The following is an 18,919-nucleotide window of genomic DNA, read 5'->3' on the forward strand; positions in this document are numbered from 1 at the left end:
TTCTGCACAATCAAAACCAAAGTAATGCACCCATCTCACTTCTCAAATTCGCTAAACAAATAAATAAATAACACCTGCACAGATATTTATTTATTTTCATTTATTTATTTATTCATTTTAAGGACATAGAAAATTGCAAAGAGAAAAGACCATGACAGTAACACAGTAATAACTAGTAGTAATAAATTCACTGGATTGTCATGATGCCTTTTTTTTAAATCACAGCTCACAGTCTGCAGAGATAATGTCTATTATGTATATACAAAACGAAAAGCTGCCAACGTCAAGTTAATATTAATCTGGATTTCACTGCTGGTTGGATGATTTTATCCCACCGATCTGAGTCACATTGGAGTTTTTTATGCTTAAATATTCTACAATTCTATCGTGTCCACTTCTCCCAGCTATGAAATCTTTCCAAAGGAACCTGTAAGAAACAAAGATTTCTAGTGTTATGATTAAAAAAAGACAGTTCAGGACATGTATTATCTTTTAGGTAAAGAGCAACTTCAAATCCTTACATTTTTCCCCACCACACACTATGAAAATTTGTGTTTAAATTAGGCTTTTTCTTGTTTGTTTTTGTAAAACACAACACTGAGAATGGCAGATGATTTGACTTGATGACAGTTTTGACTTCTATATCAGACACTCTTTAGTACATAATGATTTCCAGTGGTTAAAAATACCATACAGGAGTGTAAAGTTGCACCCAGCTTGCATACTCTCAGTAAATGTTTCAAAATGAACTGCTACAATCATATATCACTCTTATGGAGATTTTATTCAGGAGCTGGATGAAATATCTCCGCGAAAAGTCCTGAGATATTTCAACCAGCATCCACACGTGTGAAATAAGCTAAGGTCTGAGGAACATCCCCCCCTTCACCTCTGCTGAGCAGCTGCAGGTTGCGTCCCTCCTCCTGCACCTGGAGCTGAAGCACCTGTTGCAACAGTTCCTGTCGAAGCGTTTCTTGAACTAAACCCATCCGCTCCAGCTTCTCCCCATTCAGACGCAACAAAGCACGACCTGTAACATGAAAGCACATGTTGCAGGTCATCACTCTCTGCCTCACTTTCAAACCTCTCTAATTCACCTTCACGTCATGGTACATCTGCTCATTATGTTTGCAAAGGGACCTGTGATGGCATGCTGGGAGAACGCCTCCACGTAGGTCAGGTAATTGTGAGGACAGTGTTTCTTCAGCCATTTACAAACATCTTGTTGGGACCAGAGCACAACTGGTCGGATCAGGCTCGGCTGTGTGGGGCTTGTGTGATATAGCCCATAGTTGTCACCGGAGCGGTACTGCAGAAAAACAGACAAACAGGAAGAAATATAAGTAAATATGCATTAAAGGAAGAGTTTGGCATCTTATTTTGTTATCAAACGCTGATGCAATTTTTTAACAAATATAAAGTTGGACAACAAATGTTTAAGTATGGTTCTCTTTTATAAAACTCAGTAATTGTGAAAATGTAAGCATGTGGCATCTAGGCAAGAGCCTAATTTTCACTTATTTTACGTCATTAACAGGATAACGAACTGCTTAAATTTTCCATCTGCATCTAAACATTGCTGTCACCACAAATAGGATGAACAATGTCAGTGACAGCAAATAAAGAGGTGTGGTTTTAATGAAATGGAGAACTGTGACAAACATCACTGAAGTTCACAGAATTGAACCTGTTTTATTTGGTAACCTGTGGGAGCACAAACAAGAGAAAAACTGCTTAACAATGCAAGAAATAAAATCAAAGTTCAGCACAAAGGGGCCCAGGTTAAAGGACTCGAATTATAATTTTGTGCTAGAAAAACCACAGCAATCAAAACACTCTTAAAGTCACGAATAAAAGGTCTTTCAACAACATCACACAAGCTCTCCTTACACATGAGCATGACACATGGCTGCACGTATTAAAAGCACACACAACTGAATATGAAAACTAAGGATACATTCACACAAGCCTTTTTGATTCAGTCTGTTTGCTCGGGGAATCCGCTTTGTTGGGGGTATTGTGAATGCACAAACGTACTCTGATTCAGATCAAAGAAACAGACTTGGCCCACCTACAAATGCAGGTCTCTGCTTCAAGTGGACAAAATATAGCAAGAAAAATACAAAGCAAAGTGCATTGTGGGTAAACACAACTAAAACACAGGTGTGTGTGGGACGATGGATGGACATGGAAGAACTCAGTAAAAGTTCTGATAGAAATCTGATCAACCCAAAAACGATGGGATCTGATGCAGCCCCATGTTTTGCTGTTACGTGGTGGAAACAGAAGTTGTCCAATAGATAAAGGCGTTTTCTTCTTTGCTGTGTGTCTCCACCTCTGGTGAGGAGTGTAACATGCCTTTTAAAAGGTTTGATTCCTTTAAGAAGTGCAGCGTGAATGCAAACTCGGTCCAAAAGAATGTGGCACCCCCCCAACTGAGTCAAGTTCCCAACTGTACCGAGCCTAGCAGACTATCCTGGTGTGAATACACCCTGATAAAACAAAACTGCTGTCACAGTAAAGAGCAATGTCTGTGAAACTGTGCCTTGGTTTAATGTTTTTTTTTTCTATTTTATTCATTTGTATGTTTTCCTACGTTTGTGTTGTAGCTGTAAATATAATACACAAGTTCAATTATGAATACCCTGACTTTGAGGCAGAGAGATGAGGCCCAGTCATGGGCAGCTGCAGCGGTTGACAAAGTTTGGGAACTGTCCAAAATGTGACAATCTCAGTTATAAAGAACTGTTGGGCTCTCACGTGATTCATCTTGGGCTTTATAACAATTAGACATGAAGCCTCTGCTTGAGTTCAGTTAAAGCTTCTGGTCAGCCTGATGGGATAATTTGGTTAAACAAAGTGATATGGAGAAGATTCTTCATCATTCATTGTTGTTGATTCTTGGCTTCCCAGTATTTATTTCAGTGAGATCTTGGTCTGACAACTGAGCCTGCTAAACCGTTCCATCAGTTAAAAAAAGGTTTTAAAAATAGCTTCACAGGTCACGCAAGCAGGTCAAGCAGGTCAAGCAGGTCATAGGTCACCCGTATTTCTCCACTATTATTTTATTTCATTACACTCACCCAACTAAAATAAATGAAACTCACAAACATTACAGAGTTAAAGCTACTCTGTACCAAAAAAGTGCTAATATTTGTCCAAGCTGATATGCAGGGCCGATCAGCAGTTATAGGAAATATTTAGATCTATCTTACTTTTCTATTCACAAATAGTCAATCTTGAATATTTTTTTATTACCTGTTTTTGTGTTTTCATTATTTACTTTTACTAAATCTGATCATTTGTTTTAATTTTTATACAGAAATGAAGATATCCTAAGAGGTTTAACAACATTTTTAGTACAAATTGCAGACATCTAGTGGTAAAGACGGAGATAGAAATCTTAAGCATGGTTGTGAATGGAGGGTGGCCAAAATTCTTCCAGACATAAACATGTTTTCATCTGCAAGTGGATCAAGTAACCTCAGGTGCAGCCATGACTGCACTACAGGTAATTACTTTTGGTGCCTTATAAGGCATTACTTACCACAAACGGAGTGTGCATGCTCTCTCTGGGTACTCCAACTTCCTCCCACAGTCCAAAGACATGCATGTTAGGGTAACTGGCCACTCTAAATTCTCCCTGGGAGTGAATGGTTGTTTGTCTCTCTGTGTTAGCTCTGCGATGGACTGGTAACTTGTCCAGGGTGTACCCTGCCTGTCACCTGCTAAATGCTGGGATAAGCTCCAATTTCCCCACAACCCAGTATTGGACTAAGTGGTATAGAAAATTGATGGACGGTTACTTCAGTAAAGTGATTGGATGGTTTTTAATTATATATTGCATTTTTCTGTATTTGATCTTTGATTTTTTTATTTATTTATTTTTTTAAAACACACACTGCACCTTTAAATTGAGCCGTTACTGAAAATATGACAAGTGGAATCATTCACTACGCAGATCCTACTAAAAGTAAATTAAACCACTCATATAAAGTTTATCCTGTTTTCTCTTTTATGTCTGACATCAGATGATCACATCTTTGAAGTGAACATATGCTCAGTCATAGACTTTCTTTACATGATGCATGCTCTCTGCACGCACACACTGCATATTATTCAAAACATCTGCTGGGAGGATCATAAGCCGAATCAAACACTTAAACATACCACAGGTGCACATTCTGTAGATAAGCCAAATGTGCATAAACAACTGACAAGATTAGTCTTAAATGAGAGCTAGAACAGATTCCAGATTCATTAAACACCACATGGGCGCATATGGCCATATGTGCAAGCAGATCAAACACACTGTGTACATTTGAGTCTCAAAGTTGAGTGGAACATCAGCTGCATCTCTTGCAACAGCTGTTTTGGCCAGTGTGATCCTAAGATCTAGTTTTTTAACTTTGAAGACAAACAAATGCAAAACTACAGAGAAGAGATGCAACTTCAAGTTTTCAAAATTTAATGAACTTACTCTTAAATATAAGCCAAGAGTCATCGGGGAAAACTGCTAGTGTATGTTGGATTTAATTTATATGGAAAATTTTCCAGACAAAACGATAAAAAAAAAAAGAAAAAAAAATATATATATATATAAAATTGGCACAAAAAGTAAGGAAATTTGTGTTTGGTCAATTATTTCTCCTCTTTAATAATTGTGATGGCTACATTTACAGCCACACATAAGTGGTAACCTGCATGAACGGTGCTACACACATATAATTTTTGATTTTGTTTTCATAGAGGATTTAATTTACAGACCAGTATATGATTTTGTTTGACATTAGTTTAATTTAATCCTTAACATGTATTCTAACATTGGTGCACCTTTGGGTTTATGTTGTGATGTTATAATTTATTTTTCTTGCGTTGCTTATGTGGCTCCAGTCCTGTGGCTTGGGAACCAGCACACACCAGCATCAGCGGAGGGAAACTGGGTTTTCCTTTGTTAGCTTAGTTAGGTTTTTGTGTGTTAGCCCATTTGCATCTTTTTGTTTGAGCCACTATTTAAGTTTACCCTTGTGTCTCATTTGTTTGCTCAGTCTGTTTTAATTATTTTTTGCCACAAGTTGTTATGCTCACGCTCAAGTTCTGTTATGCTCACAATATGCTCCCAAAAAATGAGCCAAAATCTCCTGCAATATTTTCCAGTTAAGAAGAAACTGATGTGGATCTAAGAAAAGAAAAATGCAGTGTAAAAAGCGTGAATGTGTTTCCCTGCCTCCTGACTGTCTTCTAATCAACCACTTCTGATTTTAACCTTACACTTTCTGCTCTAAACTCTGGATTTCCTTGTCTTCATTTTCATAAACGTTCTCCTCATTGCACCAATCGCATTTATCTGGCCAACAGCATTTCTTATTTTACAATAATTTTTTTAAAAACTTTGATAGTTGATTTATAAAAATGTGTAGTCTGAATGATTGCACAGCGTATGATACTAAGTTTAAAAATGATCGATATATGGAAAAAATCTGATTATATAAACTTTGAATCAATATTAAATCCATAAAGAAATACTACTGGCAGATTTTCTTTTTTTTTCTTCTTTTTTTTAACTTGTCCTGTCCACCCTCCAAGCAGCTGCTGCTGTGCTGTGCCGAAAAATTTGCTTTGCCAAGAGGAGCCTTGTGGGTATAAGGCTCCTCTTGATAATCAGATTTTTTTTTTTTTTTTTTGACTTATTTAGAATTATGGAATTCATGTAATATTGCTGGACCTGACAGGAGGGGACCAAAAAAGGAGCATAGAAGTAAAAAGAAGAGTAGAAACAAGAGAGAAGACAAAGATACAACAGATAGAAGGCAGGTTGTTTTAAAGCGGTTGATATCCAGTTTCTAGCACGTGACATGGTGCATAAAGCGAAACTTAGCTATAAAAGTTATGCAGCATAAGAAAAAGTTGTGAACAAGTGTGGTTTTGCAGCCTTGGGACGCTGCAGGGCAACAACATCTTCAGGAATGTACATAATATCACTGCGCTATCAAAATGATTCAGAAAGACATATTTTTAAGGTCAGAAAGTTAAATAGTGCTACTTTAATGGTATATTATTTAGTGTCATTAAGTCTCCTAAAATCTTTAAACAATCTTCTTTTTTATCATTATTATTAAAGAAACAAATGCAGTACAAAGTCATAATTCAACGACTAGTGAAGAAGAATGCATTACACTGACTAACAGATGTCAAAAGTTGCAAATGACTTTTGCTTTTACATTCAGGAATTATCAAAATGCTCTGGGTCTACAGTGGTGAAACAAGAGTAAATAGGAGTAACAGGGAAGAGCTGAACTGGAGGAGCAATAAACACAGACTAAGTTCATGTTCCTTGAGACAAAAATAAACCAGGGACTAAATTGTGTGTATCAAAGAGGATTAAAGCAAGCAAACAAAGCATTGCATACAACTCTGTTATCAGCCCAGTCCAGTTCTATGTTTGCTGCTTTAGCTTGAGTCAGTTAAAGAGCCTTTCGTAGGCAGAAGACAAAGGCATGAGCTCCCTGTCTTGTAACCGAGGGCTTTAAATGAGGCCAGTTTACAGAATCAATGGACCGCATCTGTTGACAACACTAACAGTGGGACCAGACAATGCTGCATCAGATAACAAGACATTTTTATTTTAACTGGAAGAGAATAGCTAATGGACACAGATAAGACAATGTTTCACACAGAAAGATAAAAATGAAATGGTTATTATCCCACAGCAATGATAGACTGGATGCTATCTGGCATTGGGTATAAAAATAATAAATTTTCTTTCTGTTCTTAGTAAACAGACACAGTGGTGCTGCAGCATAGTGTGAATGTTTGAAGACCAGAGCTATTCAAAGCTGAGCTAAAAGGCTGTTAGTGCCCACAGACCCACTGGGCAGAGAGAAACTCCCATTGTCTGTTAACAAAGTGCCTATTTGCAACAAAAAGATCATGACCAGCAGCTTTTGATTTTTTTATGACAGACTTTTCTGCAAAGATATAAAGAGCAAGAGTTGCTGTACACCAGCGAAGGATGTGTGATCATTTGTATTGTTAAGGCTGTTTGTTTTTTCTTTTTCTTCTTTTTAACGGCTGCTGGCCAAAACAGAGATGTAGTAATTGGTAAACTAATATTTGCTTACCATTAGTAAATATTATCTGCTTCCTCAATAATAAAACTGACTTAAATTGTTGTTATAAGTCTTCAAAAAGAGTAGGTAATTATTAGCATATTAAAGAAATAGGTGACATGTGATGCTACGAAGGAGTGAGAAATGCTCTGCTGCGCCCCTACGCTGGGCCGTTTCACATATGACTTGACAGGCAGAAGAAAAAGTAGTTCCTGCGTACTAGGTATCATTTAGAGATGATCCTGATATTATAGTTACTTTCCATTGTATTCAAGTTCGTGTTAGACTGCATTTTTACCTTAAATCAGTAAAATGTTGATCTTCAAACATGAAAATCGACTCTAGAATATATTGATATTTTGGTATCGATCCATACATCTCTACCTCCGGGTTTTCGCTAGAGTGCATATATTGTTTATGAGACACATAAAACTTCTTGTGAAATAAGCAACAGCACACTGTGATTTTTATAAATTTGGCCCGATATTGGATGGGTCCATGTGGTACATTTATAGGTGAAATTGCATTAAGTGACTGAGACATATTGATATTTTCCATGTCGGACCTCTCAAAAAATTACAAAATATTAAAAAAGTTTAAGTCTTTGTTTGGTCTTTTAACAAAAATCAAACAAATGTACATGTATGTGCGGTTTATTGCTGTGTGATATGTCAGAACGACTGCAGTGCAAAACGTATCCATCAGGGGGCCGAAGACTAGTATCTGATAGTATACAACAGCATAGAAGACAACACGGAAAACGGAGTAGTACCACCAAAAACCATGGGGTTAATGTTTCTATATTACAGCTCACGTGGTCCATCAAAAGAAACAACGAATAAGAAAAAGTTGTGGTGTATTTAATGGCCGCACCAACAACTGCTGACTACTGCACAGCTTCTTTTAATGTCGCTTTCTGAGAATGTGCATTATTTCTTATAATCATCTCATTATCTCCTCCACCATCACCATGTTTCTTATTAAAACTGACATCAGAACTTGGAAGTGAACTCTGAACTCTGCCATCTAGTGGATGCATCGCCTAACAACCTGCAGGACAGTGGGGGTAGGGTTGGGTCACTGCTTTATGGGTTTTTATTCCAACAACTGCAGGGGACCAGAGGGGACAGTTTGTTTCAATTTCCCTCAAAAAATATATATACCACAGATTTGGTTCATAAAAGTTGTTGTAACAACATTTGATGTTTGTCTGTACTATTTGATTACATTTCCAAATGAAACACCCTGCAAACAGAATTTATAAACCCTGTTCCAAGTGGGGTCTATTAAAACTCCAGCTGGTGATATTTGAATACCCAACAATAGTTTCAAATGGCCTTTATGAATTCAGTTGGCGGGACAACAGTGAATTGCACTAACATCAAACATCAGGAAAACGGGAGGAATAATAAGCTTCTTCCATGATGCATGTACATCCCATCCATGTTGAAGCTCAGCTTTATCTTTTTTTTTTTTTTTGCTTGGATTTTTATGCTGTGCTGGCTTTGTTTCTTTTAATTCTTTTTTTAGTTTACAAAGTTCAGGTTGGTCTGGTTGATGTTCTTACAGCAACCCCAAGCCGGTGATGTAAGCAGCACTTTGCTCTGGAGTGAAAAAAGTAGTATGCTGTATTACTAGTTTTCCTGACACAAAACCGGTTGGAGCAGAGAGAAATCACTTTGTACTGGCTTCAGATCAGCAGTGACATAACTTTAGTGGAAAATGGCTATGTTTTACTCCGAGGCTGTGCGTGTTTGTCTGAAACAGATGCAGCAAATGTAGATCAAGCAAGCCAGCAGGGATGTTAGATATGTCACTGATTTAAGAAATCTTTCAGGCTAAAGTAGAAGCTTACTTGACTCATTTAAAAATGTCTAGCTTTAGCTAGACACCTCCTACAAATGTATGTAACAAAGTCAAAGTGCTTGTATTTGTATCTGATAGGCTTCCGATTGTTACAGTTAGTGCAGGAAAAATGTCTCTTGGAAATTTCATGGGAGAAAAGTTGTTGCATAAAGATAACAGTCTACATGCATGTGAGAGCAGAGGCAGCTTTCCCGGGAAAACCAGAGGTAAATTACAGAGTCAGAAGGCAAAACCTATATTTCTGAAAATAAACAATGCTTTGGGTTGTGACCATAACTTTGGTTATGGTTGATCCTCAGCTTGTGAAGCCTGTGGGATACACTGTAAGTGCAAACCCAATTCCAAACAAGTTGGCATGCCGTGTAAAATATAAATAATAACAGAACACACTGATTTGCAAATCTCATAAACCCATATTTTTCCACCCAACAGAACATAAACAATATGGCAGATCCTGAAACTGAGAAATTTTACTATTTCATCCAATCCAATTCACTTTATTTATAAAGCACATTTTAAAAACAAAGAAAAGCCTCCAAAGTGCTGCACATCAACAATCAACAATAAAAATATGAGCTCATTTTGAAAATTGATGGCAGCAAAATATCTCTAAAAAGTTGTCGAACCTACAGCTACTTCAGAACTCGGCGGCACGAGTTCTGACGAGGACCAGAGGGAGGGAACACATCACACCAGTTTAAAATCGCTGCATTTCAGCATTGATTTTAAGGTTCTTTTAGTAGTTTATAAATCACTTAATGGTCTTGGGCCCTCTTATTTACGCGACTTGCTTTTAAATTATGAACCCTCGCGGACCCTGAGGTCCTCTGGTAGCGATCTATTAGTTATTCCAAGGGTGAGGACCAGGACATATGGCGAGGCCTCTTTCCATTGTCATGGCCCTCGACTGTGGAACAGTCTGCCAGAGGACCTCAGGGCTGCAAAGACCGTTGATGTTTTTAAAAAGAGGCTTAAGACCCACCTTTTTAGCTTGGCTTTTAACTAAATTTTATTTGATCTTAATTTATTTTACATAATTTTATTTCACATTAATTTCTTTTCATTTTACTCAACTGTATTGCTTCTTATTAATTTATTAATTTATTAATTTATTAATTTATTAATTTATTATTTTATTTATTCAATCTTAGCTGTTCTTACTGTTTCTTAAGGTAATTTAATTTTCGTTTTAACTCCAGTGGGGATCCTCCACGCTGGGGGTTTTACCTGCTCGGTCTGGGGGTTGTTGCTGTGTTGATGCCCTTGTCTGGCTGGCTGGGGCCCTGAACTGCAGCCTTATGGCTGTGGTGTGGGCCAGCCCATGTAGGGCGACTGGCTCCTGGTGTGGATGGATTCCCATTATAACATTGTTTCCTCACAGCAGCATCAAGCCAGGTATTTATTTATTACTTTTTATTAGTTTTATACCTGCTTTCAGCTTGGAGACAGAAGTTAAAGAGTCGGGGGAGGGGGAGAGGGGATCATTTTTTGATGTGTAAAGGCTTATTTTGGTTTTAATATGCATGAATTGAATTGGGCTTAATTTTTTTAATCTTGTAAAGCACTTAGTATTGCCTTTGGTATGAAAAGGGCTTTATAAATAAAGTTTGATTGATTGATTGATTGATTGTAAGAGGGGCAACAGAAAGCTGGATAAGCAATAAATTGAAGGAACATTTGACAATTCATGACGTTAACTGGGCACCGGTCAGACTGATAACCATTTCAAAAGGCTGGAACAGGGTGATGTTTACCATTGTGTAGCATTCCCTCTTCTTTAACACTTTGTTGGGTAATATACCATATTTGTACAATTTATTGGACATGCAAAATGCCTCTGCATACCAGTCCATGAAATCATAGAACCACATTGAGTTCTCCGCACCAGTCAAAGATCTGGCTATATCCCAGTTACTTCACTGAGATCGGTCTTCAGCATCAAAATTTGAAAGAACTGTTAGTACTGGCCACATACTACTGTATAACTATTGTTATTGTAGAAAAAAGTATCCAAGTTTTTAAGGTCTTGTAATATCTTCCAATATTATAATAAAAGTCTTTTCTATGGCTGAAATTTTAAATAAAGTTTTTCTGGATCCATTTCACATATGGCTTTATTGAATGATGTAGCTTTGACCTGAATTTGTGGATTTCACTGTGGCCTGTGTTCACAGACAGTGATTCCTGAGCTCGTGCAATGATTTACAGTAGAAAATCATGACTGTTTTAATGCAGCGCCACCGAAGGATCCAGAAATCACAAACATCCAGTTTTTACTTTCAGCCTCCTGATTCCCTGAATCTGTTCATGATATTACACACTGTAGAGGGTAGGATCTTCAAAGTCTTCACAATTTTACATTAAGGAACATTTCCAATCATGTTACTGTCTTGTTACCAATTAACGTAATTAGTTATCAAATGCTCCTCCAGTTGTTTATTTGTTCCAATTACTTTTCCAGCCTTTTGTTGCCCCTGTTCTAAGTTTTCTTTTGCAAATTTGTTGCTGCCATCAAGTGAAACATTAGCTTATGTTTCCTTGAAATTATAAAATGCTTCAATTTAACACATAAAAACTGTTGTTTATGTCCTATTGGGAATAAATTGAGATTTGCAAATCATTACAATCTGTTTTTATTTAAATTTTACACAGTATTCTGCCCTTTATGAAATACATGTTGTACATCTGGGACTTGAGAGACCATCACGCTTGCGCTGAGCATCATAACTGGAGTTAAAACTGTCAAACAGAAGAAGAAATCCTACACCAGACAAACTTCTCCTGAAGAAGAATCTGAAGAATGCTGCAGACTGAGTGGAGGTCATTTTATTTGCTTCAGTCCATCTATATTCGCTATGATTTCTTTGAGTTCTTTGAATACTCTAGCTCAACTTAATCAGAAATGGCTAATAAAATGAAATGACCTATTTAAACAGGCCCTGGCACAAAAATGCTTGCTAGCAGTTTCTCTGCACTGAAAGAGATAACACAGCTCAGACTGGAATAAGACTTTACTTGTTCACATTTTGTCTACTATCATCATGCTTAATGAAGCAGAAAGAATACCACTCATATTTTGTAGCTGGAAAGGGAAGAAAACCCAAGGAAGTTTTCCCACCACGAGCCATATGTTTTGTTTGACATGCGGATTTCATGTAGGTGCTCATTACCTGCAGGACATCTGTGCCCGGCTGCTGCAAAAGCTTCACCGTTCTGCCTCCTGCTGTTTTCTGTCCACGGCCGTCATGCCAGGTCAGATTCCCACCTGTCCGCCGACTCAGCTGGTGCTTAAAGTCCTCAGGCAGGGCCCTGTACTCCACTGCTGGCCTGCAGAAACTGAAACTGGATGCAGCTGGAGAGGCAAAATGCAGTAGATAGCACAATGAGACAGCTAGACTTACTGGTTAAAAAAAATAGAAAAGAAAAAAAACACACAAGCCGTGCTCTGCAAAACTCTCTTTGACTCTCCGTGATGAACACAAGTCTGAGTTGAATTAGTCTAGACATCTGTTGTTCAGTGTTGATGTCATTATGAAATACCTGTTCTGACCTGCTCCATTAACACTTAGCAGACCCTGAAAACCAGTGTTCAGGTACTACAATTAGCTCATGAAAAGCATGTAAACAAATGTCAAAGCTGTGAGACAAGCCACTTTCTCATCATTACGAGGAGGCCTGCAGGCAGACATCCAAGCCCCCTCTCAGCAGCAGGTGGCTTCCCAACATCCAGTAATTAAAGAGTGCAGAACTACAGTAAACACGCTGTTACTGGCACAGATTCTGGCAGAAAGCCATGGGTCATTATGGATTCATGAGCCAGATTGGAAGAATTTTCTCACTGTGTTTGAAATATATGTGCGCAGCTGTGTGTATGTGTGCGCTCATGTGCATTTTTAACATCTTAAGCTGACTAAGAGAATTTAAAAGGAGGACAGAGGAGAGAGATTTCAGGAGGGGGATGAGTTTTTGAGAGAATGCCTTCATGTTTCCATCTCTGTGCCTCTCCTCGATGTCATTCAGCATCTCCCACTGAGAAGTAGAGCCAGTCATTAAAGCATACCAGCATCATCAGGTTTATCATTTATAAAACGCTGCATTTCTGGTTCTTTGTGTGCATTTGGATTCTTCACAGTGCTTCTCAGTAAGACTTCTGCTGTAAATACTAAAGTGCCCCTTTCACTGATTTAAAAGAAATAATTAGAACCATTTGTAAGTCTTTGTTTCTTTTGATTTCCTCTTGTTTTCTTTTTATGAGAGGAAAAAGGTTCTCATTAACTAAGTGCCAGCATTGGAAAGGGAAAACACTTTCCTGAAGCAAACCTAATTTGACTGTGGAGCTGTCTGCAGTGTGTTTAATGTGGTATTTTGGTTGAATTTGTGTAGAAGATTAAAGCTGTTATAGGCTCTCATTTAGACATGAAAAATGTCTGATCTCTCAAGGGACGTGAAAAAAAACCGACCACAGCACATTTACACCATGATAGTGCTGATGCACTGTGGGTTTCAGCACCCTGTCACTGTCCATCAGCTGTAATCCTTTTATAAAAACCTGACTTTAAAGTTAACCTGTCGAGCTGTTGAGTGTTTATTTGAATGCACCCTAGTGAAAAGTATTTACCTCATATTTTCAGCACATCACAATAAAGTGTCAGAATAACGGGCGTTTTCTTACAAGCTGCAACAGACCCGATTAACTGGTTTAACTAGTAGGCTGTTGCGTTCAAGTAACAACGTCACGCGTGCTTTAGGTTCAAACTAAATGTAGGCAATTTTGAAAATCTACTATTTTTTTTAAACTAAAATGTAAAGCTTCCTACCGTCCACAGCCATAATGTTTTCGTGTGTCTAATCAAAGTCTCCCATCGTCTCTCCGGGTCTTCTCCTCCTCACCGAGCTTCATTCATCAATTAAAAAGTTTCATTGAGGTCCGACAGGAACAGAGAAGCCCCACATCCTCTTATGCTGCTGGTTTAACTGTAAATAAAAACAAAACAAAATAAATAAAGGCTCTGGAAACCTCACGTCCTCTGCTGTGTGTGCGGGCTGAAGAGACTACAGGAACTACCGAGGGCAGCTTGACGGAGTGCTTTCGCTGGCTCGAGCGGGTGCGAGCGCTCTGCGCGTGCGCGGCGCGTGTGTTTGCGTGTATGTTTTTTTTTTATATTTGTGTCGTGAGAATCAGGCGCGCTTCTTTTTCTCAAGAGCACGCATGAACGCAGTGAGCTCAAAGTACAGCTCCGGGGCCTATAATTAACACAGCTCGTGGAGTCTGGAAAAAAACAGCCGGATAAAAAGGCTTCTCATCACTGCAGCATCCACCATAAGGAATTCCCCCTTTGCCTTTTCTTAAAGAAAGGAGCGCTGTGTGCGCCCGAGGGCAACGCGCCCACTCTGTGATGGACCCTCTTTGTGAGGTTAATGCAGAGTAGCTGCAGGACAGATATGTCAGAGCAGTGGGCCTGCACTCACCTGCCCTTTCTTGACCACATTTGGTCTAAACGAGAAGACCGATGTGACCTGTGAGCTGCTGACAGGTAATATTACCTGCGCCAAGGCGGAGGTTGTGTTTTCGATGGCATTGATCTGTCTGTTAGCAACATAATTCAAAATGTTATGGGCGAATTTTAATTGAATTTTCAGGAAATATCAGGAAGAATGGAACAAGGAACAAAGTGATTAGATTTTAAGGGTGACCGCCTGGATCCAGGAATTTTTTAAAAGATTCTTCAGTATGCAGAGATAATGATACTTTGCCAGTAGAGCTTCAGATCATAAGATAATGCCCACAATCCTTGGCTAAAGAAATAAAAAATACAATGGCTTGGCGGAGGTCTGCACTCTTCTAATTATTGGTGGGATTTCTGTAAAGTGCACTGGACTAGAAATGTTTGCGTAAGGGGAAAAATATCCATAACTTAAGTCAATCTAATAAATAAACAACTTGATGATCCAGAATTTCCTTCAATTAAAGACAAAGAAAAGTTTGTTTGTCTTTGAGTCTAAAGCAACAAGATTAAAAATACTGGCCCATTTCCATGAAAAGCACTGACTGTGAAGCCTGTCATATACCATACCATACCATACCATGCCATACTATACCATACCATGCCATATAATGCCATGCCATACTATACCATACCATGCCATATAATGCCATGCCATGCCATATTATACCATGCCATGCCATATAATGCCATGCCATGCCATACCATGCCATATTATACCATGCCGTGCCGTGCCATGCCATATTATACCATGCCATACTATACCATACCATACCATGCCATATAATGCCATGCCATACCATACCATGCCATATTATACCATACCATGCCATATAATGCCATGCCATACCATACCATGCCATATTATACCATGCCATGCTATACCATACCATACCATGCCATATAATGCCATGCCATACCATACCATGCCATATAATGCCATGCCATACCATACCATGCCATATTATACCATACCATGCCATATAATGCCATGCCATGCCATATTATACCATGCCATGCCATATAATGCCATGCCATGCCATACCATGCCATATTATACCATGCCATACTATACCATACCATACCATGCCATATAATGCCATGCCATACCATACCATGCCATATTATACCATACCATGCCATATAATGCCATGCCATACCATACCATGCCATATTATACCATGCTATGCCATACCAGGCCATGCCATACCATGCAATATTATACCATGCCATACTATACCATACCATGCCATATAATGCCATGCCATGCCATACCATGCCATATTATACCATTCCGTGCCGTGCCATGCCATATTATACCATGCCATACTATACCATACCATACTATGCCATATAATGCCATGCCATACCATACCATGCCATATTATACCATGCCATGCCATATAATGCCATGCCATACCATACCATGCCATATTATACCATACCATGCTATATAATGCCATGCCATACCATGCCATATTATACCATGCCATGCCATACCAGGCCATGCCATACCATACCATACCATACCATACCATACCATACCATATTTTACAATGCCATGCCATACCAGGCCATATTATACCATACTATACCATGCCATACTATACCATGCCATGCCATACCATACCATACCATACAATGCCACACCATGCCAAAAATCAGCTCATCTATTTATCTTCAGCCGTCTGGATTGTTGTTGTTTGATTACAGCTAATTCATAAATCTGCTGCAAAACTCAAATGGCTGATTCAGAACACTGCTTGAGTCCTCAGAAGGTAGATCATTGCACTCCAGTTCTTTGCACTGACTCCCTTTTGTTCTACAAACTGGTAAATGGGTTGGAACCATACATTTCAGATCTTATGGTCTCACTTCAGGCAGCTTCAGGTAAAACTGTTCTATGTGTCCCTAGAGGGAGGACTACTACTACTACTAATAATAATAATGCATTTTATTTATAAAGCAATTTATGTTATTGAAACAGATCTGAAAGTAAAAAAAAATCCAGACATACATAGGCTACTGATTAGCTTTTGAAAATAAAAAAGTTTCTAAAAGTTTCTTAAAAGACTGTGGAGCTCTCAGGTTACAGAGCTGCTGCCTGGACGGCTCTGTCTCCTCAACTGTGGAGCCGGAGGTTTCTGGTATTTATTAGCGACTGGTGGAGTTCTTTCAACTCTTCAGGTGCATTGCCATGTATGGTTTTGGACTAGTCAAAGAAAAGCTGCTTTAAATTTGTATACACCTCTTATGTAGAATATTCTCCTGCAGAAAGTCTCACATCTTTCAAGTCAAATCTTACAACTTATGTTTTGATCACATTTGGTTAATTTCTTATTGTATTAATCTTGTTTATTTAATTTTATTGCTTTCTAATGTGACTTTTGTCACTTTGATTTTTTTTTATTATATGCCTCACCTGCATTATGTCTTTATACCTGTTTTAATTGGTCTTGTTATAATTAACTATATATAATCTTGTTTGACAAGCTGTATATAAATAATGTTTTGATTTGATTTACAAATCTCCTACAATGTCAAGATCTAAGGCAAAAGTCAACGCATTTAAAGGGATGTTATGTACAGAAAAGCCTTGCAGGGTTCATAGTTTTAAAATACTAATTTGTATGAGTTCTTTCCCTAAATAGCAGCATTTCCAGCAAAAGTTTAGTGAATTTTCTACCTGATTCAGATAGTTGCACCTAATCTCTCCATGGCAACCGTTTCTTAGAGCTTAAAGCTGGTGGACAGTTGACGATCCGTATCTTCTCTCATCTCTTTTACACACACTTTAACATATTCAGCATAAAACTTTTAGCAAAAAGCTAAAGATGACAGACGGGCATTTTCAGATGTTACATGGTCTAATGAACAAGTAAAATGAATCCATAAAGTAACATGAAAAACATATTTTAAATTAATCTGATAACAGAATTATCAGATGAGTGTAGTTTAAGTAGTTCAGTAAACCAACCCCCTACCCTGACATGCTTGTTATATTAATTGGTAAATGTAAATTATGATTATTCAGGATTGATCTTTAGCCCGAAACCTCCTGAAGGTCCCAAAGACCCGTTTTAAAACCTGAGGAGACCTGGCTTTTCAGGCTGTAGCCCCCAGGCTCTGGAATGATCTGCCTCTATCCCTACATGTGGTCGACTCCGTGGACTTTTTTAAAAAGCAGTTGACTATTTTATTCAAGAATGCTTTTGGTTGTTATTTATTTTATGTAATTATTATGTTGTTTTATTGCACTCATTGTATGTACAACACTTTGTGATTTTTATCTGTGAAAAGTGCTTTATAAACTTTTACATTTTACTTTCATTTTAATCAGGTGGCTTGGAGAAGGGAAACACATAAAACCTACAGGATGGTGGCCCCTGAGGACCAACATTGAAATTCTTGGTTTATTTAAACAGTAGAGGGCAGTACTCTTTTGCAAATGATGAAACACCAAAACTTGTCAAGTTCCACCAAAGCCTGTTAATGACCCATTAATTTCAATCAGGTTTATTAAAGAAGAAAACATCTCAAACCTGCAGGACAGCATCTCTCAAAGACTGTAAGTGGACATCCCTGAAATAAACAATGTGTCACTATTAATTCTGCTAGTCTTTGAAAGGTTAAACCTTATCATCACAAGGCCTATTAAATGAAGTATATCTTCACAACTACAAGGGTTGAATGTATAATCATGGTCTTATAAGAATCATGGTCTTATAAGAGAGCCCAGAAGTGTGAGGTTTCTACAGAAGTGTCAGAATTAAGACATGTAATACAGTAGAAAATGTTAATGGTTAGAAAACCACATTACTTTCTGGATAGCAGCCAAATTAATCTAGGAAGTAGTAAAGTAATGCCTTTTGACGAACTGTGTAAAGAAGTGAACCTGAGCAGTTTTACAGATGTTTTATTGCAGGTGTCATGCAGGTAAATATCTCAGGCACCCATCAGTTGATGTTGATCACTGACACCTTTATCAATCATCAGTCAGTAGAGCTGAGAGATAGCACCCAAATTCACCTTAGAAATACCATCCTCTGTAGAGGATCCAGAGAGAGTGAAACTCAAGATAGTATATTTTAAGAAGAGTGAATAATTCACTAAAGGAAACCTCTTTCATCTTCATGGAAACTACCAGGACCTTCATGTTTAATTTCAAACAAAGGCATAGTCATAGAAGAACACATCAGTAGACTTTTTATTAAGGTGGAATAAAACTTTTGACAAAAAAAAGCAAAACTAACATTCTTAATGACTTAGTGATTATTGTTGTTTGCTACTTTTTGACTGCTAGCTTGCAGGGCGAGAGCTGGCAACCAAGATGTTTCACGATGGACATCTTTGTAATCAGCAGCTTGTTTGTGTGGTTTGATTGAAGTGGAGAAATTAGCAGAAGCTCTTAAGTGAACAGTGCTGTTCCCATAGTTTAGT

General features: G+C 38.1%; 1 protein-coding gene across 1 annotated transcript; it reads right to left on the bottom strand.

Moving 5' to 3' along the window:
* Positions 1-91: 91 nt before the first annotated feature.
* On the bottom strand, positions 92-14,063 carry samd10a (sterile alpha motif domain containing 10a). Its single transcript, XM_042002946.1, has 5 exons — positions 13,793-14,063; positions 12,146-12,327; positions 1,141-1,309; positions 890-1,030; positions 92-427 (listed from the first exon to the last, which is right to left on the bottom strand). Exons 1-5 carry the CDS (start codon positions 13,803-13,805, stop codon positions 405-407), a joined length of 528 nt encoding a protein of 175 aa, XP_041858880.1. The 5' UTR covers positions 13,806-14,063; the 3' UTR covers positions 92-404.
* Between the last annotated feature and the right edge of the window lie 4,856 nt (positions 14,064-18,919).

This window comes from Melanotaenia boesemani, chromosome 13 (genome assembly GCF_017639745.1).
Source record: "Melanotaenia boesemani isolate fMelBoe1 chromosome 13, fMelBoe1.pri, whole genome shotgun sequence".
Lineage (NCBI taxonomy): Eukaryota > Metazoa > Chordata > Actinopteri > Atheriniformes > Melanotaeniidae > Melanotaenia > Melanotaenia boesemani.